Source organism: Drosophila simulans, chromosome X (genome assembly GCF_016746395.2).
Source record: "Drosophila simulans strain w501 chromosome X, Prin_Dsim_3.1, whole genome shotgun sequence".
NCBI lineage: Eukaryota > Metazoa > Arthropoda > Insecta > Diptera > Drosophilidae > Drosophila > Drosophila simulans.
Window position 1 is genome coordinate 18958762 of NC_052525.2, and position 26377 is coordinate 18985138.

At 48.8% G+C, this 26377-nt stretch overlaps 5 protein-coding genes across 8 annotated transcripts; 3 read left to right on the top strand and 2 right to left on the bottom strand.

Moving 5' to 3' along the window:
* The first annotated feature begins 254 nt into the window (after positions 1-254).
* LOC6726447 (NADH dehydrogenase [ubiquinone] iron-sulfur protein 4, mitochondrial) lies at positions 255-1203 on the top strand. The gene is made up of 3 exons (XM_002107368.4): positions 255-435; positions 526-846; positions 906-1203. The coding sequence occupies exons 1-3, from the start codon at positions 386-388 to the stop codon at positions 1084-1086; spliced, it is 552 nt and encodes a 183-aa protein (XP_002107404.1). The 5' UTR covers positions 255-385; the 3' UTR covers positions 1087-1203.
* On the bottom strand, positions 1123-2262 carry LOC6726448 (splicing factor U2af large subunit A). The gene has a single exon (XM_002107369.4). It carries the CDS (start codon positions 2224-2226, stop codon positions 1258-1260), a length of 969 nt encoding a protein of 322 aa, XP_002107405.1. The 5' UTR covers positions 2227-2262; the 3' UTR covers positions 1123-1257.
* LOC6726449 (protein kish) lies at positions 2262-2907 on the bottom strand. Its single transcript, XM_016172360.3, has 3 exons — positions 2748-2907; positions 2575-2684; positions 2262-2499 (listed from the first exon to the last, which is right to left on the bottom strand). The coding sequence occupies exons 1-3, from the start codon at positions 2748-2750 to the stop codon at positions 2394-2396; spliced, it is 219 nt and encodes a 72-aa protein (XP_016040016.2). The 5' UTR covers positions 2751-2907; the 3' UTR covers positions 2262-2393.
* Positions 2908-3306: 399 nt separating this feature from the next.
* LOC6740235 lies at positions 3307-25736 on the top strand. 2 transcript variants are annotated; one of them, XM_016182425.3, is made up of 6 exons: positions 3308-4037; positions 17011-17321; positions 17408-17484; positions 18304-21645; positions 21781-22820; positions 23157-25736. In XM_016182425.3, exons 2-6 carry the CDS (start codon positions 17137-17139, stop codon positions 24471-24473), a joined length of 5961 nt encoding a protein of 1986 aa, XP_016040019.1. In that variant the 5' UTR covers positions 3308-4037; positions 17011-17136; the 3' UTR covers positions 24474-25736. The 2 variants fall into 2 exon arrangements, with proteins under 2 accessions (XP_039153822.1, XP_016040019.1); XM_039297888.2 differs by having other exon boundaries at positions 3307-4037; positions 18304-22820.
* On the top strand, positions 6244-16478 carry LOC27208298 (6-phosphofructo-2-kinase/fructose-2,6-bisphosphatase 1). Of its 3 annotated transcripts, none has more exons than XM_039297894.2 (2): positions 6244-6788; positions 13638-16478. In XM_039297894.2, the coding sequence occupies exons 1-2, from the start codon at positions 6683-6685 to the stop codon at positions 15680-15682; spliced, it is 2151 nt and encodes a 716-aa protein (XP_039153828.1). In that variant the 5' UTR covers positions 6244-6682; the 3' UTR covers positions 15683-16478. The 3 variants fall into 3 exon arrangements, with proteins under 3 accessions (XP_039153828.1, XP_039153829.1, XP_039153830.1); XM_039297895.2 differs by having other exon boundaries at positions 13641-16478; XM_039297896.2 differs by lacking the exon at positions 6244-6788 and adding an exon at positions 13201-13396.
* Positions 25737-26377: the final 641 nt, after the last annotated feature.

Genomic DNA, 26377 nt, shown 5'->3' on the forward strand with positions numbered 1-26377 from the left:
TATTTGCCAATAATCATAGGTATAATAGGTTTAAGTAGTTCTCTAGTTCATCGTCGATGTAGTGCGTACACTTTACCATTTGAGCAGCATTTCATAGTTTTTGCGAAATGCAGATCGAAGTGAAAAAGAAAATAACTATGTTTTTGAACTATTGTGCCATCGCTGGCAATTGAACTAATTCCACTGCATATAGCCAAGGCTCGCACCCAAGGCAGCCACACGAGTGGCCACACTGTTTCCAATTAGAATTAAAACACCGCTCGCCTGGTCGCACTGGCACTGGCGAACAGCTGTTTTCCCAATCGAAAAGCGCTTGTGTTCCAAATTTTACGTAATTCGTATTTTGAAGCCGACTTCTGCCGTGTAGCCCCAAACGCCTAGCGAAATGTCGGCCATCCGCCAAGTGATGTGCAGAAGCACCGCCTCACTGCAGCTGTAGGTACCCCCGCCTGGCCGGAGCAAGTGCATCCGACCTGGCAAATCTACAGCCCCCTAGTAATCCACTTTCGCTTCTTGCTACCGCAGGTACCAGGCCAACAGGGCAGCCGCTGCCCGTTGGGCATCCACCGCCACGGACGGCGGTCCGCTGGACCCCAAGACGGCCCTGGCCCGACCCGAAGAGCTGGAGCAGCGCAACAAGCTGAGTGGCAAGATCACCGTGCCGACGGCCGTCAACCTCGGCCCGATCAGCGGCGTTCCGGAGGAGCACCTGCGGGAGCGCCGTGTGCGCATCCATATTCCGCCCAAGAATGCCATGCAGAGCGGCACGGATAACGTGAACACCTGGCAGATCGAGTTCGACAACCGCGAGCGCTGGGAGAATCCGCTCATGGGCTGGTCCTCCAGGTGAGTAGTTGGCACGCCCACCATGCCATGGCAATCTTGGTCAACATCTCGTGTTCCAGCGGCGACCCACTGTCCAACATGAACGTGCAGTTCGGATCCCCTGAGGAGGCCATCACGTTCTGCGAACGGAACGGATGGCGCTGGTACGTCGACGGCGCCGCGAAGCCCAAGAAGGAGCGCGTCAAGAACTACGGCATCAACTTTGCCTGGAACAAGCGCACGCGCGTCTCCACCAAGTAGACGCCCCCCGCAGCTAGCCAGGATTATAGACCACAATTATCTTATTTTTTTTTGCTTTGTTCAAATACAACCCAAATAAACAGTCGGCTGGACTCAAATGATCACAGCACCATGAAATGGCCACCAGTTTCGCTGCCAATGGAAGCAGCACCAGTTGAGTGAATCAATATTCTAATGGCGAGCGGTGTGGGAGCGATGCTTGTGCTGCTTCTCGTGTGGCTCTCGCTCGTCCCGACGCCTATCGCCATGGCGATTCCTGCTCCGACTGCGGCTTCTCTTCCGGCTGCCATCATGATGTTGGTACCGATCTCTGCGCTCGTTGCGCCAGTCCCGGTGCTCCTGCCGCTGTCCTCGGTCCTTGTGCTCCCTAAAACGATCCGTTTGGTCGCTATGCCGCTCTCTGTGCTCCTGGTGCCGCTCCCTGGGCTGCTTTTGCTCGTGCCGCCATCGGTGCTCCTGAAACTGCTCCACTGGCTTATCGCGTCGTCCCTTGTGATCCTGTTGCCGCTCCGTTCGCGTCCTGTGCTGCGATTGCTCATTATGCCGACCGCGGTGCTCCTGGAGTCGGTCGACTTGCTTATGGTGCCGCCCGCCGTGCTCCTGCTCCCACTGCTTCTCTAGCGCCTGCATCTGCAGGCTGACCAGCTGGTGCAGCTCCTCGTTGAGCGTGGGCTTGCTCTTGCGGTGGCGCCGATGATTCTTTTGCTCCCGCCGGGTCTCGCCCACCACCTCGGCGAAGGCGGTGTTGTCCTGGAACTGCGGGTGCTTCTTGGTGTGCTGCAGAACGTGCTCGTAGATGAGCAGCCGCTGACGCGCGTCGAGTCCTGCCTGCAGATCATCAAAGGAGGCAGCAGGAAGGAGGCGTCGTGCTTCTTTGGTGCCCACAATGCCCTGAATAGTCGAGTCATCAAGCTTGATGCTAAAGGCGGGATCGTTGCTGCATGAGGCCGGCAATGGCAATGGCTCCAACACCTCCGATGTAGTTGCGCCGTTTTTGTCCTGTGGGCTGTGGCTACCCGCCCCCATTACCCCCCGCTCGCTCCAACCGAAGCGCTGCAGGATGGCGTGCAGACGCCTTCTGCTGGCGGTCACAAAGAGACGCAGCTGCTCTCGCTTTTCGTCCACATCTTCGCCAGACATTTTTAGCCAGCGCGAAACGAACAGAACAGAAAGTGTTGGGAAAGCCCGAAATGTGCGGCCAGTGCTGCAGAACGCAGCGTGTATTTACAGTCCTAGAAAGTTTGGAATATCTAATCTATGGTGCCGTTCGGCTCCTGGAGGTGATGCGGGATGCGGTATGCAGGAGCTCAGCTCCAGAAGAGAACGGTGAAGGCCATGATCAGGCAGGCGGCTCCTACCCACGGTGACTTGCGCTCCCCAATCCTTGCAAGCTTCCAGAAGGTGCCCATGAATCTGCAAACAGACAGCAGACGAGTGTTAAGTGCGGTGACAATCAGTGGACCGGTCAGGGCGAGACCGGACACCTACCCGGTCTTGTTGCGGTCTATCAGGCTGGGGAAGAGCGAGCGCAAGTAGGCACAGGTGCAGATCAGCAGCAGGATGACCGACAGCAGGCTTTGGAAGTTGAACAGGGCGCTCTGTGGAGGGAAACGTGGCTAAGTGTACGTCGGAGGAGTATCGGTCAGGAGTGGGTTTCAAACCATGATTTAGCAAATCGAAATCCGTGCTTGGCGATAGAATAACAACAAGCGGTAAACTAGTGACGTGCCATCCGCTCGACGCAGGCGAACTGGTTCCAATATCGGACTCTCACGTTTCGACTGGTTCGATAGCTGGTTAATCAACTGTTAGAATGATAAGGAATGTTAGAATGTTTAGGAATGAATAGAAAAATATGTTTATATTAAATACATATTTTAACGGCCTACTTCCTTTAGCTGGGATTGACATTGGATAAATATATTACAATAGAAAGTAACAAGCTCTTGGCCAAGTTCCCACAGGGAGCATTATAACGCCATAGGAAGTATTGAAAAGTGCAAGAGTTTACAAAAGACATCGTATACAAAAAAAACTTAAGCTTAAGCTTAATTTCGATAGCTTCGGAACTTGTATTGCAATCCAACCGTGTCTAAAGTAAATGAAATAAGTTGAATTTGTTTCAATTAACGTTGGCAGTGGAGCTTCCCCCAATTGAAATATGTGGCAATGGAATCGGGCTATTAGGTCAAGTGAATTCAATCGATTGGCGCGGAACAGCAATCGATGGGGCCACATTTCAGTAACATCGATAGTATCGCATAAACATTGACGCAGTGGGCCAGCTCTAGCAATTTGTCTGCAACTTCTAATTCGCTGCGGGTATTTTTTTTGTGTTTGTTGTTACATATAATCCGATCAATTTCGATCGCCCGCTTGGCAAATCAGTGTCTTGCTGTTCCGATTGGTGAGCTTTGGCCAATTCTCGGCGAGCGTCAGTAAATCGTTCGATTTGGCTTTAAGTCCGCCCGTGCTTTTGCGTTTTCCTTGGCTCTTTTCTTCATTTTTGTGGCCCGTTTTCGTTTTCCACTTGGAATCGCGAGGGGATGAAGGAAGGGGAGCAGGAGCGAAGACTCCCGACCGAGTGCATCCCCCATGTGTGTGCGTGTGCGTCTGTGAATACGGTGGTGCTGCCAATGCAATTGTAACTGAGCGCGCTCATAAAAATCAAAAGTATATTTAGATATACATGTATATATAATAATCGGATACGTTTTCTCATTGCCCCCCCCCTGTCGGTGTGTGTGCGTGTGTATTTAAATCAGTAATACAGTGTGTGTGACGAGCGCGCTGGGGTTTGTTGTTGAGTGCGAGTGAGCAAGAGAGAGGGAGCACGAGCGAGACAGCAGCCGGAGCAACAGAGAGGCAAACAGGAACTGCAACAAGAAAAACAAAAACATTCTGTGGCAGCAGCAGCAGCGATGACTTTCAGTCGCTGCACTGGCAAAGCGGTAAGTTCCCGACTGCAGTATTAAGCTAAGCTATGATCCGCGAATCGGTTCCTTGCATGTGTATTTATGTAAGTACACACACACCCGCACGCGCGCCCAACACACGCACTTGTGTGTATCGCTGACGTCGGCGATTACAGCACTGTTAGCTGCTAACAGCACAGTGACGGCCACTCGCATAGGTCCGTGCCAAAGTTATCGGAATGCCCCACTCGAGTGGCGGTAAATCGTGAGTGAAAAGTGTAAAATATAAACAGTATATGCTCTTTTAACCCCACCCCCAATTGAGGGTATTTTTAAGTGCTACGGATTAGAGTGCTGCGAGCCGAAGGTGAGTTGCATTATTATATCCTCTTCCAGTGCATTCATGACACATTCACCCACGGACCTACTACACCCGCGAACACCAAAACACTACGCACATGCGCAGAGCGCCACCCACACCGATAACACACCAATGCAATGCAAAAAAGTCGCGCTCTAGTGTGCGCTCTTTATTTTTGTTTTTAGTTTCGCTCCACTCTGCCTTCTGTATTCATCGGGTGCATTCATTGTTATCGGTTTCTCTTCCAGCAAAGTCGGTAATCGCTGCGTGTGCCTCGATTCGTAAACGGTAAACAATCAATATTTTGTTGTTCAAGCTGATTTTTGTTTTGATGAATGAGGGAGCATTTACGCAATTGTTTTGTGAATTTTCCGCTGTACACTGAAAGGTTCTTTTTGTGGTTTCGCCATCTCCCTCGCTCTCTCTCGCTGGCCGGTGGCCCACCACACAGGCATTCACACTCACACACCACAGCGCACACACACACATTTACAGTAGGCCGCCATTGCTCTGCTGCGCAGCTTTTACAGTGTTGCATTCTGCCGCGCAGTGTTGTTGCTGCCGAGAAAGCTTTTTCGGCCCTTGTTTTGTGCCCCTCGTTCGTTTTGTACAGATGTTTTTGCCATTCTGTTATCACCTTACGCTCTATGCGATACCTGGACTATCGCTTGTTTATATCATTTTTCGACCGGCGGAAAATATGGAATCAATAATAAACAAACATTATTCAATATTTTATAACTGTAACTTATCTAACTCATATTGCCAGCTAAAACAACCTTAAACGTCTAGAAGTCCGTCCTCTACAACTAGCTTTAATTAATAGTATATCTACTAAGAGTATATGCTGACGTTTATATACTCTTTCTGTTAATTTCATCAAGTTGTATCTATAATATAATAATAATAATAATACATCTGTAAAGTTGTGATAATATGCAATGTCCTTGGCTTTGAATGTTACCATTTTTGCGGCTGAGGAATATTTTTAACTCAATTCCTTTGCATGGCTTTAAATATTATATTCCACAGATTCACTTACCATATGTATGCATATTTAATACATCTAATTACGTATTTAAATTTATTGTTATTAATTAAATACATTGCATATCATATGCCAGTTGCCAAAGTTCCACAAGCGGCTATCTATATTTAAAGAGGTCGCCATAGTTTCTCAAGGTGTAAGGGACGGAAGTGCAATAAAAGCTTATCGTGTAATGACACGCGTAAAGATTAAAACAATGTTACAAATCGTGCTATTTGCCAAGCAAGCAAACTTGGTACTGGCTAGAAGTTGCAATATTGCATCTCTTTTATACACTTTGAAATGCCCTGTAACTTCAAATATGTAATTTCGTGTCCAATAAGTTTGTCATAAATGGAACGGAATATTTAGAATTTTTTTGCTTTTCAGGCAAAGTTGGATAAACTATTTGTTGTAAAAAGTGCGTTCTTGCAATCTGTCTTATTGGCTTTTCACTTTAAATGGGCATTGCATATAGTATTATTATCAGTAAATCCAATCAGATTGAGCTGCTTTTGATGGGTGCTGTTTTTTCGACCGCTGCTGTTGTGCTATTTACCGCTACCTTTCGTAATCCCTGCATAGGAATAGCCAAGCGGTGCGGACTCGAGACTCCCGGATTCCGAGAGTCAGCGACATCCGTGGCATCGCCGGTGTCCGTACCCCGTGCCGTGCTCGCCTTACGGCTATGCTGTTTTGTTTGATTTTCGGTACTCGCTCGGCGATCCGATCGGATCGTATCGTATCGTGGGGGATCGTATGCGATCGGATCGCTCGCGTGCCGCTTCGTGTCGTATCGCTTCGTTTCGCATCGCTTTCGCAAACGTTGGTCCGGGGCTCCGCGCACTTGACTCGCTCCGCTTTGCGCTTTTTGCTCATTTCGATTTTGCCAAGCGACGTGTGCGGAACTGAACTGAACCGAACTGAATTGATACGCGGTTCGGCGGATTCGCTTTGTACTTTCGTTTCTTGTGCTGTTCTGTGTGCCGTGCGCCCCGCCGAATCGATATCGAGTTGAAATCAAGTCAAAATACGAATTCGTGTGTTTTTTCTCTGTTTTTCTTTTTATTTTGTATTTTTTTTTTTATTTGCGTACTAAGAAATTAGCGTTCTAGCAAAAGCGGATCTGTGATTTTTGGTTCTGTTCTGTTTTGTTTACCTCTGGCTTGTAACGATCCAAAACAAATAGCAAATCGCGTGATTAAGTGATAAAGTGGCCAGAAGTCGGTGGTCGGGCGCTCTGCACACTGCTTGCATTCAGCGCGGCACCTGCACTGCTTGCATTCCAGGGCAATGGCTCAGTCGACGGCAACGGCGCCGCTCTACGCCGGCTACAAACCCCTGATCAGCTCGGTAACCACGGATACGGATCCGGATCCGGATATGGCCCCCTCCCTGTGTACGTATGCTATTTAGTGTGGATTCCCGCCAGAGTCTCTCCACTTCACCCACGTTGCACTCCATTTGTGCTGACTGGGTTGTTTGGGGTGTCTGGGTTGTCTGGGTTGTCGGCGCTGTGGGCACCACCACCTTGATTAGCAGTTATTCTTCGGCTCATTAACACAGCGACGATGGCACAGAGTGGGGAGTGTGGGGAGTGTGGGGAGTAGAGTGTCAGTTCTTGGGCATCCACTCTCTCTCTCCTTCTGTCTGTATGGGTTTTCTATTGGGGATTGCACGCAGCATTGCCATTTACGTCGTTTGTTTATGCGGCGCTTGGCTCCCCTCTCATCTTGGCGTCATTATCGCCATCCACTCGTCATCATCGTCATCGGCATCCTATGAAGAATGAGAATCTGAAGCAGTGAAACGCTTTGTTTGTTTTTATTTTCAAGTGTATTCTGGCATTTTGCTATTTTTGCTAATTTTGTGAATTTCCTATCCGCCGCCTTGCGTCGCATTGTTATTGTTGTTACGACTGCTAGTTTTCAGTTTTCTGGCTTTTGCTATATGCAACACCACGTAGTAGTCGTCGGCGGTCGCCTTCATTTTCTATCATTTCATTTTTCTCGCTTTTCTTTGGGGAACCGGAAAAAATAAGCCAGAATACAGCAGCACATACGACAGCGGGACCGAGGAAGCGCTGTGATTTGGTCATTTTTTCACTTGCTATCCGTATCACCTGACCGCTTTGCACAAGCCACCCCATTCCCACCCGCTTTGCGCCCCTTTTCCGCCCCTCCGGCGGCCTTGAGGGTCCGTTATTTATAATTCCTGTTTGTTTGTCTGTTTGTGTCTGGTGGGGCCCAGCGACTAGCACCTGGCGGATCGGAAGCTGTCTACGGCTTCGGTTTCAGTTCAGTGCCCTGCCAAACTTCGGATATCGGGAGTCACTTTACCAGACCAGACTACCAGTCACATGACATTGTGTTCCTAGGCTCCGGTGCTTAGAGTCCAATCCCTTTTGAGCCCAGTGCAGCCAGCACATGGCACTGAAACCGAAAGTTGGGGCTTATCTGTGCCTACGGCGGTGGAAAGTGAATCCCACACAGCAGGGTGTCTCCATATTAGATAGTTGAACTACAGAAAACTTTTAGCTGCATTGGGAATTCAGAAGTGTGCTGCATGTTGCACTTTATCTATAGAAATTGCACTGCATTGAAAAATCCAAAAACAACATTGTCATAAGCAATGCATGATGTTTGCTTTGTAAAATTTATTTATATTAGTTGAAGTATACAATGTGAAAAGCGAAGAGCTCTTTTATTATGCTATTCTTTTCGTTGCTTTCTAGAACTATAAATTGTTTAATGAGGGGCGTAAAGTTGCAATATCGAAACTAGACAATAACTATGACGTGCCTTTGCGCGAACTGGCCAAATGCGCCACCCTACTACAGTGGAAATGAAAGCAAGGTGGTCACGAGTCCCATTGGAGCTATTCGCGAAACGCAATTAGAACCCGGGTCAGGTGGTCTGATCGGTATTATGGGGTTGCGCCCACTTATAACCCTTTTGCGATCAAGTCAAACGTCTTTGTTTAGTTTCTAATTGGTTTTTAGATGGAATCGCAGTTGTTAAATGATGAAAACATGCAAACATTGCCGTTGAGCAAAGTTAAAGTATTATAGTGCGAAAATCCACTCAAGCGAACTATGTCTGCCATAGAATGATAGTTTCTTGAATACAGATGTCTATAATTCGCAAATACGTTAAATCATTTACCTAAGCAAGGGATGCTGAATTGGAATTTAAAAGAACCAAAAACGATGAAGAATCTTAAAGAGTGCATGAACATTGTATGGATTTCTTGCACTCATATCAAGGGCTCACTGTTTAGCCTTTACTGTGAAGCGTAGATATTGCAAGTCCCAGAAAAATCTCGATCTCTCAACTGATGATGGGCTTTGATGTCACACATTTGTAAAATGGTAAAATGGTTCCGCAAAAGGGGCTGTAATGACTCAATGCGGCTGAGTCAGAGGCAGGGGCTAGAAATCGAGTGGCAACAGTGGTTTCTTTTCGCCAGTGAGGTGGAAAGTTTTGCAGTTTGCCGCTTGGCAGACCCAATTTAGCATCCACCCACGCAGCATCGCCATCGGCAGCAGCACCACTCACTCGCAACTCACGTGAACACATGCCGTGCATCGTAAATTGCCACCTGGAGGAGCGATAAAAGGCGCCTGTTCGGGGGAGGCGATGGATGGTGGAGGCGATGGATGGAGGAGGTGGAGGCGTTTATGAACTCTGCCGCTATCCAAATGTGGCAGTGATCTATGGCTCTGGCCCGCTGATAACCGACGAGGCGACCATAATCGGTATTAAACACCGCCATCATACGCCGATGGACTCTGCGCCCTACGCTCCTCCATTTAGTTCAGTTCAGTCGCCGTTCCATTCTGCAATGTGCCATTATCAGTGTTATCAGGCCCTGTCCGGCCGGACTTTCGTGCCGCTGACAATGTTGTTATTGCTGTTGAGCGTTATTTTCGGTGGTTCCGATAGGGCGACAGCTGGGCGAGATTATCAGCCAGTCGGTGGGAGATTGTACCACTTGTGTCCGCATGGTCGCATTCGCCATTTCTGCATTGCTCCATTTCTCCGATTGCGTCGCTGATCTTGCGGATGAGTCAGTCCACCTATGACGATTGGATTCCACGAGGCAGACACAAGGCACCAACTGTGTACCATTGTCACACTTTTCACTTAAAATGGATTTTATTCATACACAACGCAATGTTTGTGTTGAACATTCACGCACTTGGCAATGTATATACATATATAGGTAGATCTAATATAGATAAAAGCAAAACAAGTCCGATAACAACTTGATATTCAGACTTATATCTATTTGATAGATATAGAACATGAACAAATGACGAATTTTACATACTCCGTTCCTCAACAAGGAACTAAATGTTAGTTTTGACACTTACTGATTGCAAACATCCTTCTTCGACATTTTATCAGACGAATTACTTCCATTTTGATAGCGATTTGTTTGTGGCTTTAATAATAGCTTTAAATAGTGAGTAGCAGATAGAGATGATTGCAGCCAATTTCCATTTAGATTATACATACGTGTGTAGGGGAGAGATTAGGCGCCTGTTAACTTAGTTTAATAGCACTTCGTGGCATTATTTGAAACTTATCTGTGGGTTCGGATGTGGGCTAGGCGGTGCCAGGTGGCGATCATGTGCATTATCACCATCTTCAATCAATCCTAAGCCATAACAACGTGCAACCAACAGTCTGAGATTCATTTTACACCCCTTGATGCGATTAAATGTGATTGAGAATATGAAATTGCAGTATCTTATTATTATTATTGCAGTTTTTGATCTCTTTAAAGATTACTTTCCCCCAAAAGATTTGGGGAAAAGCCAATGAGATGCACTTAGCACTAGTAAACAAAACTCATTAGTGTAAAATTCATATTCATATTTTTCATATTACAAATCCTATAATACGCTAAGACATTTTTGCATATTTCTGTCAAATAATCAAATAAATAAGAAAGTGTTCTTTAATAGTGTTTTCAGACGAATTTTCAATTCTAAAAGTAAAAGCCTTTCGTTCTAGACCAACAAACAATGACATTTGAGAAAAGCTCCAAGAATCTTTGTTTTAAAACTTAAAACTTAATTTATAAAAAATGAAATGGCGCAGTATTCTCCACAATTACACTGCGAACTAATAGGTGTGGCTCTTGGCTAGAAATGAAATTTGCATGTTGGCTTAATTCCGACCAAAACTAGACTGGAACTGAAAACGGGAACAGGTTTTGAGCTGGCCATTCGCCTCGTTGATAAGGGAGTGCAGTGCAGACGAGCTGCACCTGACGATCCACGTCCCGAATGCGTGATCGTCTAACCCAATCGGATCTGTTTTCGCCACTCTCGACCTTGAGCTGGCCTGGCCATGTGGTCCAGCTGGGGAAGCGGCTCTCTGATGGCTTCAGAGCAGATCGAATCGATTGCCTCCGTAAGCCAATGACGCACATCCGAGCCGAGCGGTCGAACTGCCCAGTCGGCTGGATGGTCAGTCCAGCCAGCTGGATTGCGTCGGGCGGCCCTGTGGACGGAACACGTGAGGTTCGAGTTAAGGGTAAGACTTGTGGGGTGATCTTTGCATTCCGCCCGGCAATGTCAATTCCGCCAGGAAGCGCAAACAATTCAACGGTCGTTCATTCTCGTTGTGGGTGCAGTGGTCAATACGAATGTGCGCAACTGTCATGGCCAATTCTCAGATGCAGTAGAGCATTGATAACATGCACCATGGTGCTAAACAAAAAATTAAAGATTTAGTGGGCATTTGTGGTGCAACTTTCTAGTTTGACATCCAGTTCTTACTTGGGTAAACGTTACTTATTTCTGTAGTATTATGTTAATTAGTTTGGGTTTCCCTTGTTTTGTTTTGTTTTTATCGAAGAGTGACAATGTGCCATGCTGAATTTTTAAGCACTAATGATATTTACCCTAATAGTAAACAATGAATCCAATTATTATTTTAAGTTATAGTCCATGTTTTCGAAAAACGGGTTCCTTTCGAGAAATCTGACTGTAGCTGCGCAGTTAAGCAATGATTCTTCATTTCGAATTGGAAACCCAGTCGTCGTCGTTGTTACAGTTACGTTTCGTGCCTATAGCTCTATTAGCTACATGCTATATGCTATATGCCATGTGCCATATGCCATATGCCATTAGCTATTTGCCATTAGCGCCGGCGTCGACGACGCTTTTCTCTGCCCGCCGACGATCGGGGTTCTCGGAAATCGGCACTAGTTTTTCAGTGTTTGAGCGTTCAGCGCAGTGTCTGCTTCACCTTTTACGATTCGTTGTGTTCGCTCCGGCTCCTCGACGGATCCAAGCCTCCGTCCTCCGTCTTCGCCAGTTGATCCAGGTAACAATTCGACGCAGAAACTCACACATTCCACAAATTATTGGCCACCATAAACGCTATCAACTCGTCCAGTTCCCACGAAGCCATGAGGCTTGAGTCCCCCGCCAGTAATACTAGACTATGATATCCATTGCCAGTGAGATTTGAGTGGAACTCGTTTTTGTTTGTGTCCCATCGATATTGGCCCATTCGGCACTAATAAACATCGAACCAGCAACACCTAAATTCAGTTTGCTGTGACAACAAATCTCGTTTACGGGCATGCCAAAGTCAAAAAATACCCATTCAAGTGCAGAATCAGTTGCCTTTTAGAAAATATTAAACTTCTATAACATAAAGATACATCCCGACAATTAATGGTACGATATTATTTGGTAAAGATATTAAAAGTCCGATTATAATCCTATTATATCATATTTAATTGATTTTTTAGTGAATTATAGCCTACCGTGAAATTTGTTTTAATGGACTTCTTTAAATCATTTCAAATAGAGTTTCGAAAAGTATACATACATACAAAACAATTAATATTTACAAATTTGGCAAGTAAAGTTATCATTTATGATATGGAACATTGATTATGTCTATCTTCAGATCTTAGGCGACATGGAAAAAGAGCTTAGAAGTTAGTATTGCTTTGCTATTTTTTTGCTCATAGTACATATGTATATATCTGTAAACATTAAACGATCACACTGCGGGAACGTGGTAAATGTGTTTGAGAATAGCGAGAGTGAGATTTTTGAGAGATATTGGATTCGTGTGAGACTTTCCATCCCGAAAGATTGCTCGGCTTGTGGGGCTTGTGGTTAGATTACCGGGTTTCTGGTTGGGCCGCGATTAAGACGGTCACGGTGCCTGTAATTTCTGCCCCGTCTTTATCATTTCCACGGCCCCTGTAAATTTCCATCGAAGTTCCCCTGGTTTTCAAGCCGATTTCGACGAACCCCTGGTCGGTATGTTTGCATTGTATTGTTGATAGTCTGGGGCAATAATTAACAGCGGATCCATATAAAAATACTCGATACGGCGACAAGTGGACCCATAAATAGTCCACTTGCTAATGAGCGCATTTGAATTCCATTTGTAGTTTGTGTGTGCGTGTTTTTCGTTTCGTTTTTTTGTATTTAATCCAAATCGGATCAAAGATACTTTATATTTGAAAGTAACTGGGAATTTGGCAATAATTCCAGGTAGTCCCGCCATAATCGGCTGAGCTGGCAACCCTGCTGCCATCGAACTGCACCGAGCACCAAACTATCGATAACGAACAGTGTGAGAAGTAGTCGATTCAATTCGATTGGACTCGATACGATTCGTCAGCTGTTTTCACTGGTTTCTTTCCGTTTCGTTTTGTTTTTAGTGTGTGCTTCCTTCGTTCGTTTATTATTTGTGCTAATTCCGCGTGCTTGCTCTCTCTCTCTCCCACCCGATTTCTCACACTGAAAAAGAGCGTCGCCCACGCAGCACGCACGTTTTGTGTTCCTCCTCTCCTCCTTCCGTGTGTGTTTCTGTTTCTGTTTCGCTTTAGTTTCACTTTCATTTGTCTTCGATCGTCAAGAGCAAAGAAGTCAAATATTAGCACAAACACATTTGTGCACTTGCATACATACATATTTGTATCTACCCACATTTAGTTTTTGTGCGGATTGTAGCTACCTCGTAGGTACCCACTTTATTTTCGACACATTCTTGATTTTTTCAATCTCTAATCCAGATCCTCTCGAGATTCGGCAACTCAAAGTACCCAATTATTGTTGGATTGCATCTGAAAGCAGCTCCTCGCATCTCCACAAATCACAACATTATCATTCCATTCGGCAATTTAACAACCCAGTAAAACAAACATTTATGTTCGAATACTCCACTAATTTCATGTCTTGCCACGCTACGACAACAACAAACAGCAGCAGAAGGAACAGCTGATCAGCCCCAAAAGTTGCAGAGAGAGGGAGAAGTGAAAGGAGCATCATCAGAAGCCCAACGGACAAAAGCAAACCCTAACCAGACACTTTCAGCCAGCAACAGCAGCTCAATCGACGACCACGACGAGGATCAAGTAGGAACATTGCCATTGCCCCTGCTGTCCATCAATAGAAGGACACCCACCCTGCTCCCCCGCCCCGTTCCACCATCATCGACCCGATTCACATCGTCCTACAACGACGACCTGTGCACGTGCAGCAACTGCGCGTACTCCAGTTTCTCATCCTCCTCCTCCTCCGCCTCGTCCACATCCTCGTCATCCTCGAGCGCTACAGCAGCAGGAACAGCATTAGCATCAGCAGCCGCATCCGCCGTTGCCAAGAAGCTAGCACGCTCCGTGACCGCCACCAGCATCATGGACATGCCGTACAACACCTCGCCGTCGCTACGCGTGCGCACCACCTCGCTGAATCAGCTGAAGAAGACCGCCGACCTGGCCATCGAGAATGAGCTGCACGTCTGTCCGTCGGTGATGTCCGAGGAGCTGCGCAAGCTGCTGCCGCCCACCTCGGAGACCGTGATGACCAAGCCCTTCCCCATCCGGGGCGAACGCACCATTGCCGACTGCACCACGCCGCATGTGATCGCCATGGTTGGCCTGCCGGCGCGCGGCAAGACCTTCATCTCCAAGAAGCTAGCGCGCTACCTCAACTGGATCGGAATCTCCACGCGTGTTTTCAATCTGGGCGAGTACAGGCGTCATGCAACCACCGCATACAAGTCGCACGAGTTCTTCCGCGCCGACAACGAGGAGGCGATGGCCATCCGCAACCGGTGCGCCAATCAGGCGCTGCACGACTCCTGCGATTGGCTGCTGAGCGGCCAGGGCAGCATCGCCGTGTTCGATGCTACCAACTCTACGCGCGACCGTCGCCAGCTAATCCACGACATTGTGGTGAAGCAGCATGGTTTCCGGCTGTTCTTCGTGGAGTCCATTTGCGACGATCCGCAGATTATCGAGCAGAATATTCTGGAGGTCAAGGTCAGCTCGCCAGATTACCTTAACATGAACACCGAGCTGGTGGTGCGGGACTTCCTGCAGCGCATCGAGCACTACGAGGAGCGCTACCAGCCCATCGACGAGGTTACCGAGTCGCACCTTAGCTTCATGAAGGTGTACAACGCCGGCAAGAAGGTGGTCGTCTACAACAACGAGGGTCACGTGGAGTCGCGCATTGTCTACTACCTGATGAACATCCACATAACGCCGCGCACTATCTACCTGACGCGGCACGGCGAGAGCGAGTACAATCTGAGCGGCCTCATCGGCGGCGACTCAAACCTGAGCGCCCGTGGCCACCAGTACGCCAATGCGCTGTCCACGTTCATCGCCCAGCAGCAGATCGACGGTCTGCGCGTGTGGACGTCGTGGATGAAGCGTGCCATTCAGACGGTGGCCGACGTGAAGGCGCCGCAGGAGCGCTGGAAGGCGTTGAACGAGATCGATGCCGGTCATTGCGAGGAAATGACGTACGAGCAAATCAAGGAGAAGTTCCCCGAGGAGTTCAAGGCGCGCGACGTTAACAAGTTCGCCTATCGCTATCCGCGCGGCGAGAGCTATGAGGATCTTGTGGCTCGACTGGAGCCGGTCATCATGGAGCTGGAGCGACAGGGCAATGTGCTGGTTGTGTCGCACCAGGCGGTGCTGCGCTGCCTCTTTGCCTACTTCCTGGACAAGTCCGCCGACGAGCTGCCCTACCTGTACGTGCCGCTGCACACGGTCATCAAGCTGACGCCGGTGGCCTACGGCTGCAAGGTGGAGCACATCAAGTTGCCCATCGATGCGGTGGACACGCATCGTCCCAAGCCTAAGATTCCCGGCGACGTCAGCGAGCCAGGACTGGATGGCCTCAGCGGCGAGCTGGTGGCACCCGATGGCGTCGGCAAGGTGCTCATTGTGGGCGACGATGTGGCGACGGCCACGAACGGCAATGGCGGGCGCGTCGATGTCCAGGCGCACCAATGACGGCGTCGCCTGCACCCCGTGCATCCACATCCACCTCCGAAATCCAAGACAATCTAAGCACGGCTGCTGGAACGGCTACGGCTGCCCCAACCTCCAATACACTAGCCCGCCCCCAATCCCAGAACAGATCCCGCACTAATTCTTCCCCCAGCGCATCCCGGACAGCCCAACCGAAACGGACAAAGACACGGACGTGGTCATGCGAGGGCAACACTGACAACTGCTCCTGCACCTGCTCCAAGGATGTGGTGGCATCTCTACTTAACGTGGCGTCGAAGGACTGCGTATGAAATTGTGATTGATCCATTGTGCTGTTTTATTATGTACTTTAATGAACGATTAAATATTTTTAAAATTTTCTAGAACATCTATATACTTTGATAAAAGCAAAATACAGACTTAAACACCTATCTAGATTTACACATTACACATCTTCTCCTGCGAATGGAGAAGTCCTGCTGATTAGTTACCCCTGGCTTCACATGCAGGCGGTTGGCATCCCACATGCTGAGTGCTCCAGCCACTAAAAACTTATTAATTCTAACGCTGTATACTTAAATGTGCTCTAATCTAATTCGTTGTCTATTTTTTATAACCGTTTTGAGCGAATTTTATAGCTAAGCGAGAGGACAAACTCACGGATTCCATTTGCCAACTCTGTTTAACTGAAACCACTTGCCCGACACACTTTTTACCCTATGTATATGTTGCTCGTAAATGTTTGTGTGGAATAAATATTGTAACTACATAAATACTATTTCAAATAATCAACAATAAATACAATTTATCAAAAGAACCCATGCTCAAATGCACACTGTTTCATTCTTATTAGAAGAAAAGTTTCGAATAGATAGAGGAAAAGTAATACGAGGGTAAACGTAAACTATTAAATACCCACATATGAATATAAACTATGCATACGAAATTCTTAAAATTATTATTTTAAATTTAATCATTTAAAATCGTTTAAATACGTTTTAGGTACTAATACTTAACATAATTTACATTCGGTTGACAACAAAACCGTTACCCAAAGTTGTCGTTCGTACCTAATTCATTTAACATACTACGAATTCATTTTACATACTATGTAAGTGAGGATATCTTAGCCATTAAAGTACCAAAGTTTTCCGTTAAGCAATTTGGCGACATCTTTAAAAATACCAAAATGAACCAGAGATTCCGATAAAAAAAAATCGGTTCAAACGGAGATCCAGTGAAGCTATTCGCCGAAATTCGTCTTTTTCGCTAGTTAGAATTTTTCCATTTCTGGCAACGGACGTGTTTGGCAAATTTCTTACTCTTCAATTCATTCAATTGGGTTTCAGCTGCCGCGAAGTGTTTTGTGGTGTTTCCTCATCCTCGTCTGCTAGGATTAACTATATCACTGAGTGACTACGCACCGGCAATTCCAGGAGAAATCGCAGGCCAAGGAAAGCCTTGAATTTGGCACCATGCCGCGCTTTCGCAACGAGACACCGGAGCAGCCGCAGTACAGCGATGGCGAAGTGGTCTGGGTAAAGATCCACAACACCGAGATCTGGTGGCCCGGCGAAGTGACCTCGTCGCAGGACTTTCGGTTCGTGAACACCACGCGCCCGCCGTACGCAGTTGTGGCGTTTTTCAACGAGAAAACCTTGTGAGTTTGCCCATTGCCACTGTAGCGTGGCCTCCTTTTTCTAATCCCACCATCTTCGTCTTTTCGTCTTTCTTCATTTTCCGCAGCGAGCAAGTGAGTTCCCCGAAGCTGATTTACCCCTTCGAGTGCGAGCACAAGGAGGAGTTCATCAAGCGCGGCAAAAGTAAGTCAAATTTTTATTAACATATATTTGGCGAAAAATGTGCGTTCAAAGTGACGCGGCCAAGAACGTGCATGCTTATTTTCTTTTGTGCTCTTTCGGTCTCCGACATCTCGACGTTCATACGGACGAACAGTAAGAAAGAGTGGGACAAATATATGTGTACTTTATATCGAAGGGGAACGCTTTATTCCGTTATGCTCTTTTGCAGGAATCAGAAAACTCTAGCGAGTAAAAGTAATGCTTTGCACATGTAACAATGTGCTGTTGTAAAAGTATTTTATATATGTATGTGTACATATTACATTGCTTTAGGATTTTTGACTAAAATATAACCGCGTTCTCTCGCTTTTGCTAAAATATTGGCGTGCGACCTGCAAACATAACCCAAAAAGCAAAACACAAATATTGCACAAAATAAATAAAAAACGACAATAAAGGGTCAATTTGCCAATAATTTAGCCTTATTTCGAAATTCTAGTTTTTCCTAACTAGTTTTTCTTGTACAAAATATAACGTTTTGTTGTTTCTTTGGATAATATACCATTTTTAAAAATCATTTTATAAAGTAGGTGACCAAATTAATGTAATTTAATGTTGGAGTAGTAGCCTGAGACTTCGGAAAGACTTAAATTTGTTTGTATTTGATATTTGGGAATAGGGCAACGTTACATATGTGGGCCGTTCCCTGGTATTCGAATTTTAAAAATCGAAAACACACAGTAGAAGAAAAAAAGAGCAGATTTGCGCCTCTTATAAGACTCCTGGTTAGCCTCTGATAGCTCTGCATTCGCTAAGCGCCCAAATCTATTTCCCTTGCAGAGAAAGCCGAAGGGATCCACATGTCCGACAAGTTCTCAGACGACGTGGCGATCGCCGAATCGCGTAGCGGTCGCGTCTATCGCTCATCGATGTCATCCCTAGAGGAGTTCTTAAAGGGACCCGCCCCTCGCCCGGAAAGCATTATCAAGGCCTGGTATTCGAGCAACAGCAACAGCAGCGGCGTGCAGAGCAGCGTTGCGTGCAGCAGCGGAGTGCCTTCGGCAGCGGGTGGAGTAAGCAGCTTGGCATCGCTCCAAGCCAATGATAAACCCGTATTCCGACAGAAGGAGTCCACGTTCCACATCATGGACCTCGGGCGCTGCTCTGCACTTCCGCCCCGTGCCGATGAATTCGAGTGCACCATGTGCGACTTTCACACCAAAAGCATGAGCGTCCTGCTCATCCACCGTCGCAAGCACATGGAGTCGAGAATCAGCTATCGCACCTTCAGCAGCAACAGCACCACCTATACGGACACCAGTCCGGCCACCAGAACGGACACCAGAACGGCCAGCAGAACAGCCAGCAGAACGGCCAGCAGATCGGCCACCAGTCCGGCCACCAGTCCACAAAGAGCGTCACGTCGTGCCCACACCACCATCGTTCACGAAGTGAACTCCCGAAAGAGCCGGAACAACCCCCCAGTGCGCTGCAGCTCGCGCCACGTGTCCATTATGATTGACGTTCCGCTGACAAACGAGGAGCATGAGAAGGTGATGAGCATCGTTGACCAAACGTTGGCCAGCATCGAGCTCGTAGTGGGCTCCAATGCTGGCAGCTCCGCGGGCTCCGCCGCTTCAGAGTCTGCCCCCACGCGAAAGAGCTCCTCCGCGTCGTCGCAGGCGCCCGCTGCGGTGAACACGCGACGCAGAACTGCGAGCACTCGAGATCCGCGTAGCCAGCGCTCAAACAAACTGCGTGCCACCATGCCCGCTCCACAGTCGCCGCCGGCAAAGCAGCGTCGTCTCACACGCTCCATGAGCAGGCGTCTGCAAGGTGCCTCGCCAGTTGCCGTCTCTTCGGAGATTCTGCCGCCACCCGTGCAGGTAAATTCGCGTCGTAATGCACGCAGACGCTGCACACTGGCTGCCACCACTAGTGCGCCAGTTACTCCGCCCAGACGGGGCCATCCCTTACGGAAAACGATGACGACATCGCCATCGAGCACCGTCTCGCCTCGAAGCGCAGGTCGGCGCAAGCAACCGTTCTCAAGGGCTAGAACGACCGTAACTGGTGATGCGCATATTTCTACTGCGCTCTCTAGGACTAGAATGACCGTAGCTGGTGATGCGCATATTTCTCCTGCGCTCCTCACATCGCCTTCAATCAATCGTGCGGCAGGTGACAAAAATGAATCGGAAAAACAGGTGGCAGAGCCCAATCTGCCCATCAGTCCATCGCCAGAGCCAACGTCATCAATGGCTGACATCGCACAGCCGAATCAGAATCTCCAGCATATGCAGAGCAGCATTGACGCCTCCAAGCAGCTGCAGCTAAGTCTGATGGCGGAGTGGGGTGACGACGAGACGGACGAGTCGATGGAGGAGCCACCGCAGCCGGTTGAGAAGGAAACCAAAATCGTGAAATCACTGCCGGCGGCAGAGCAACATGCGGATGAGGAAGAACAGGAGCAGGAGAAGACTGACGGCGGTGCTGCCAAGAAGCGCATACGCAACATACCAAAGAAGGATCGGCGCGACGTAGTCGTGCAGGAATTCGACGTGCAGGACAGCCAGCAAGACCTCGATGACCCGGAGGTTGACGAGCCGATTTTAATTCAGGATAGCGATGCCAGCTCCAACGGCAGCGTCGTATTCGTGGAGGACGAGCCGAGGCAGCGCGGACGGGGAGTTTATTCGCAATCCAATGGCAATGTCAATGTCAGTGATAAGGCCGCCTCCTCGTCGAAGGTGGCCAGCAACATCCCGTCCTGCTTTGACTTCGAGGAGGAGGATGATGTACAGCAGCAGGAGGGCCAGAATGGTCTAAGCTATAGGCGCGGAACAAATACCAATCGTCCTGATGTCAACGGCAAAGGACCCGCTGAGGAGGACATACTCGAGAGGATTGAGGAGCAACCTGTCGATGATGACGAACTTGACGACAACGTCTCCTACGATTATGCCTTCAAGGGTTTTGAAGATGTCCACAAACCGACAATCGAGGAAGGCAAGCAGACTCTAGAGGAGGCACAGCGTGAGCCTGATGTGGAGCCCGAGCCGTGGCAGCAGGTAGCAGCCTATGCCGAGGAGCCTGATGAAGCGATTCCCGAGGACGACCCTGAGGGCGAGGCGGGAGATCACATGTTCCTGCCCATCAAGGAGCCTCAAAAACGCATCTTTAAGTCACGAAACAAATCAACAATGGCATGTCCTCCTGACGAGGATCTGCTACCAGCCTCCATGACTTCCACGTTGCCAAGCGGCCACGAAGATGAGCTGACTGCGCCCATGTCTTATAGTCCTCTCCAGGAGGCGAATTGCGTCAGAACACCGCTTTCAAATCACGATACGGGCAGGGCCATCAGCGCCAACAACAGCAACCCATATAGCAGCAAGGGAGTGCTGGGTGACAGCATGACAAGGAAGCGCCGCAACAAATCCAAGACTGAATCGTCCCGTCGCCCGTCACAACGCTCCAGGCCAATGACACGTCAGCAGACTCCCTCGCGCGAGCACGAGGAGCTGAGCAACCACAGCAGCAGCAGCAGCAGCGGAAGCAGCAGAAGCAGCAGCAGCAGTAGCAGCAGCAGCAGCAACACGAGCAGCTCAAGCTCTAGCTCGGACTCGCACGGCATCGGAACACTGTCCTCGGAGCCGAGCTCCAGCAACAGCTGCTCCATAGCCTCCAACATTGCAGTGATCTCGGCAGAAGAGGCGCAAGAGCTGCAGCGGTCCGCCTCGGGCGCCGGTCTCATCCACGCCGCCATCGTTGACGCCACGCAACCGGTGCAGCGTGGTGGCGTGCTTATCCTAGAGGATATTAGGCTGCCGAACTTGTATGAACCCTCTAGCCTGCAGTCATCGGACAGCAATGGCAGCCGCCGGACGAACTCACACCCGCCGGATGAGGGCGACGAACAGTCGCAAGACCTGGCAGATCAGCCGGGAACAAACGATGAAGACCGGGATGTGGAGCATTTGATTGATGACGCAGAGCCAATGGAGCAAGGGGCGGCAGAGGATGACCAGGCGGCAGAGGATGACCAGTCGGCAGAGGATGACCAGCAGGAGAAGGAGCAGGAGCCGGACCAAAAGTCGGAGGGTAAGCCGGAGTCCGAGGCAGACAACGACTTGAACCGCTTGTCTCCGATCCCCGAAGTCCGTTATCAGCTGCAGCCTGGTGAGTTAAAGCTTAATAAGCGCGAACAAGAGATCTTGCGCCGGTACAAGGCCGTCGTGGCCAGTGGCCGTAGTGCAGAGAGGTTTCGCGAGGTCCGCGCGCGCTGGAATCAAATAATGGCATTCACATCCTCAGGCATCAATGGCAACCGCCAGACGAACTCACACCCGCTGGATGAGGGCGACGAACAGTCGCAAGACCTGGCAGATCAGCCGGAAACAAATGATGAAGACCGGGATGTGGAGCATATGATTGATGACGCAGCGCCAATGGAGCAAGGGGTGGAAGAGGACGAGCAGGCGGCAGAGGATGACCAGTCGGCAGAGGACGACCAGCAGGAGAAGGAACAGGAGCCGGACCAAAAGTCGGAGGGTAAGCCGGAGTCCGAGGCAGACAACGACTTGGACCGCTTGTCTCCGATCCCCGAAGTCCACTACGATCTGCAGGCTGGCGAGTTGCTGCTTATTCAGCGCGAACAGGAGGAGGCCGTACTGCGCCAGTACGAGGCCGACGTGCCCGTGCCCAGTGGTCGTAGTGCAGAGAAGTGTCGCCAGGACCGCGCGCGCTTGAGCCGAACAATGTCATTCCCCGAAGAGTCAGAGTTGGATGGCACGCTGCTGGCCGCGTCGTCATCAGAGGAGCAAGAACGGGATGGGGAACCGAACGAGACTGGGGTCGGCTCCGAAGACGTACAGTCCACAGCAATGGCTGTGGATGAAGAAGAAGCATCTGACGACAGGGGGTTCCAGATGTCAATGGACATGGACATCGCACTGGATGCCGTGGAGCTGGTAATGCCGGTTTCATTGCTGCAGACCTCCCGCCGTCCTGCCAGCTACCCGCAAGTCACTCCACTGGCGACCACCCAGTCGGCCATTGGCTTAAATCGGCCCACCAGGCATTTAAGCTGCGCCCGAGCCCTGAGCGATGAGGACATGGCCAAGGCCCACCAGCAGCTGGTGGATCTGCGCGAGCAGCAGCGCCTCTGCTTCACCCCGCCATCGCCGCCCGCGGTCCTGACTCCTCCTGCAACACTGCTGCAGGCCAGTGGCCAGAGAAAGGAGCGTCGCCGCTCGAAGAACGCACCAGGTGACCACGCGGAGAGCGGCTCCCGCAGCGATGGCGGCGAGGAATCGTCAAGCGACGCCAAGGATGGTCAGGAGAGTCCCGAGAACGTAAGTTGTTCCATGTTGCACGTAGAAATGAGTGCATGAAGACCCCCTACAGGCGTGCATCTTAAAAAATTGATTTATAAATTATATAATTTGTCTTTCCAAGGCTAAAAAAATAAAAATAAAATATAATTGAACTTTCTGCACTTTTCAGAAAGTTAATGGAGTATTTTTCCCATGGAAACAAAAATCTCCAGGAAACCCCGTACTTGTCTTATTTTAAATCATCCCTATCGTATATTAATATATATTTTTTTGTTTGTTTATGGTGCACATTAATATTGACTTTCGATACAGGACTATATAACTGAAGGACCCATTCCTTGTTTACACTTGCAGCCGCCACAACTGTGCGCTGGACGCATCTGCGCGGTGATGACTCGACCGATCCCGGGCTACAGCCACACCTTCATGCTGTGCGCGCTGAACAACAACAACTTTACGCCCCTGAACAACGTGGCGCTGTACCTGGACAACGAAAAGAACCACCTGGTGCCGGTGCCGCGGGAGAAACTGTTGGAGCCGCCGCGCCTTGCCGACGGCCATCCGCTGTCCGCCGTCTTTGCGGACATTGACTTTCTGGGCGAAGACGCGGTGGCCCAGGTGGTGGAGCCATCGGAGGCGGAGGCTGAGGCGGAGATGGTGATGGAGATGGAAATGGAGACTGAGCAGGAACTCGTCCAGGATCAAGTGTCGCCGCGCCAACTGTCGCCGCAAATGTTGCTAAGCGAGGCCGATAATGAGTACAATAACGAGAACGACGTTGAGGCTGTGGACGCGATGGGCATCATGACACCACTCAGCCAGGTGGCCGAGGGAGGCGCCTTGGCGGTCGCCGGCAGCTACGTGAACGAGGAGGAGGAACTGTCTCTGCACGGGGAACAACTAATTGGCCAAATAATGCAGCTGAACGTTAACGGGTTCCACTTGCAGCTGGATACCTCGATGCTATTCAGCATGGCAGAGCAGCCGGACACCTGCATCGAGGTGAACGTCACGGATTCGGGATCCAGCACATCTGCTGCCGGTGGCAGCATGACAGCCATGCTTAATGCTCGCGACATCCTACATGCGGCAGAGGCATACCTGCAGGAGCGCGATCTGCGGCTGGTCAACGTGGAGAACATGACGCTGGACGACGCGGAGGGCGATGTGTCAACAGCCGATCTGGCTGTGCCCCCCGGCCCTGATCTGCTCTCCCAAGCGCTGGTCGGCAGCCAGGTCGTGGACGACTCGGAATACGTGAACGCAGCCAACGCTGGCGTTGGCATACTTCACATCGATACTCGCAACGGCCCTGGCCTACTGCATATGGGCAACGACGAGCCGGGCAGCGTGGTGTTCATTTCGCATCCCATGCCTACGCAGAATGTCCACCTCACGCCGCCGATCACGGCGCGCACCAACGAGACGAACGCGCTGCTCGACCAGACGCCCATCATGTCCACGCTGGAGAGTCCCAGAGGCATGCAGCTGCGCCGCGTTTCGCCGCTGGTCGAGGGCAACCTGGAGGACAGTCTGGCCGTGATCGGCGTGACGAACGGCAGCGGCGTGCCCACCTCGCTGGAACTGCCCATAACCGTGACCAATCCGGCCATCGCATCCCGTATGGGGGCGCCCGTCGCCGAAATGCTGCAGTTCGCTCCTTTCCAGTAGGAGCGGCGGATCAGCTCAGTCCAAGAACATTTCAATTCGCTTTATTACTTTTTTTTTTTTTATTACACCTAAGGAGTTTCAGTAAGAATTTAGAAGATGCAGCGTATGCATTTAAGTTTGAGCGGCTGGCACGGAAGCCCAATGCCCCTATTTGTTAGTTGAATTGACACGAAAATGGACTACGACGACGACATTGCGCCACGGCCAATGTAAATATATTTGCTTAATTAACCTAAGTTAGATTCGTGAACTTCACCTATCCCTTGCATTGCAAATGTACGGTAGCCAGTGGAGTTCCACTTGCAAGTAGGGATGTAATAACCATAGCATACACGCGAACAGAACGCAACAGACCAGGATAAGCTCGATCGCGAATCGATGCGCGGCACCAAAGCAACAACATAAAACGACAACCAGAACAGAATATAAGTACGCTCCTGTGTGCGGGAAGGAAGCACACTTTCGCAAGATGACCATACCATAGAAGACCATACGCCAGTCCAGTCGCTAAGCTAATGAATGTGTAAAGAGAGCCGCGAGGCGGGCGGCGGGCTGGGCAGACCAAGCTGCCCAGCTGGGGCAGCTATTTGAATAAATGCAACATGTGCAACGGGCGCACCTTGGTGTTATTGGACGGAGCCACTGCAGCAGCACACTCACTCAAGCTCATGCCAGTGCCTCATCGCGACGGCCTTTCATACGTAGAGATATAGTAGTAGTAGTCGATCGATCATCTGTACAGTTTTCATTCTCAAGAACACGCAACATAGGAATTTATGAAGGAGGGATATACATATTGAGGCAGGAAATGTACGCAAATGAGAAGAAATTTTTGATAACAGCTTTTTTTTTGTAAGAAACGACTATCTATACCTAATGAATGGAACGAATTGTCAAAACGATTTTACTTTTGTCAAATACCCCATTTTCGATTAAGTCACATAAGAAACATCAACACTAACTTACTTTTGTCAACAAATAATCCAAAAGAATGGAACAAACTGTCAAAACGATTTCGCTTTTGTCAAATACTTTTAATTAAGACACATCAGAAACATCAACACTATTTTACTTTTGTCAACCAATAATCCACAAGTGTTGAATTAAGTATTAACTATAATATCCTACAAGAATCGGATCCTGAATCCCGAAAGCCTGAATATGTATACACTTCATATTTTTATTTTTGTAAACCAAAAACTGCGAACCTTATAAATATATTTTGCATTCCTTTTCGTTTTGGAAACTGCAATTAAAACGCGATTTGTGTTTTTAGTTTGGTTGTTTCCTTTATTGAGTTTTAACAATTGCATGATGACTTTGCATTACAATTCGCTTAACTATTAATAACAATTGCTTTCATAGCACTTGTGTATTTCTCTCTTGGTTTGAATAAGTTTTACTTGCGTTCTGTTTAGAATTAAATTATTGTAACCGTTGCACTCAACTTTCCACTTTTCACACGTTTTGCCGCGAATTTGACAAAATTTGCTTTCTTTTCTTTTTTAAGAGGGTCGGCTGCACGCTGCACAGCACAAGGAGCTCACTTAACTCAACTGAACTCAACTCAAGGGGCTAAACAAATTAGAGAATTAATAATCAATAAATTAGTTAAGAATATCCTTTTGCATACGAATTATATAAACAATAATAACTCAAGGTGTTGGCTGGATGGCGACAAAAATACTTTACTATCGCAAGTAAAATTGGCAATTTAACGAATTTTAACGCTTGCAAGTTTGGCCTAAGCAAATTAAATAATATACCTAGGTATTCGAACATAAAATACTTTAGGTAGTGTTAGCTATATAGAAATTTTGTTGTTGTTTACGGGGCGAGGGGTGCGCTGGCACGATTTGTAAAAGGTTAAACGTAGGAAACTTTCGGCAAAGTTTAGTGAGTGT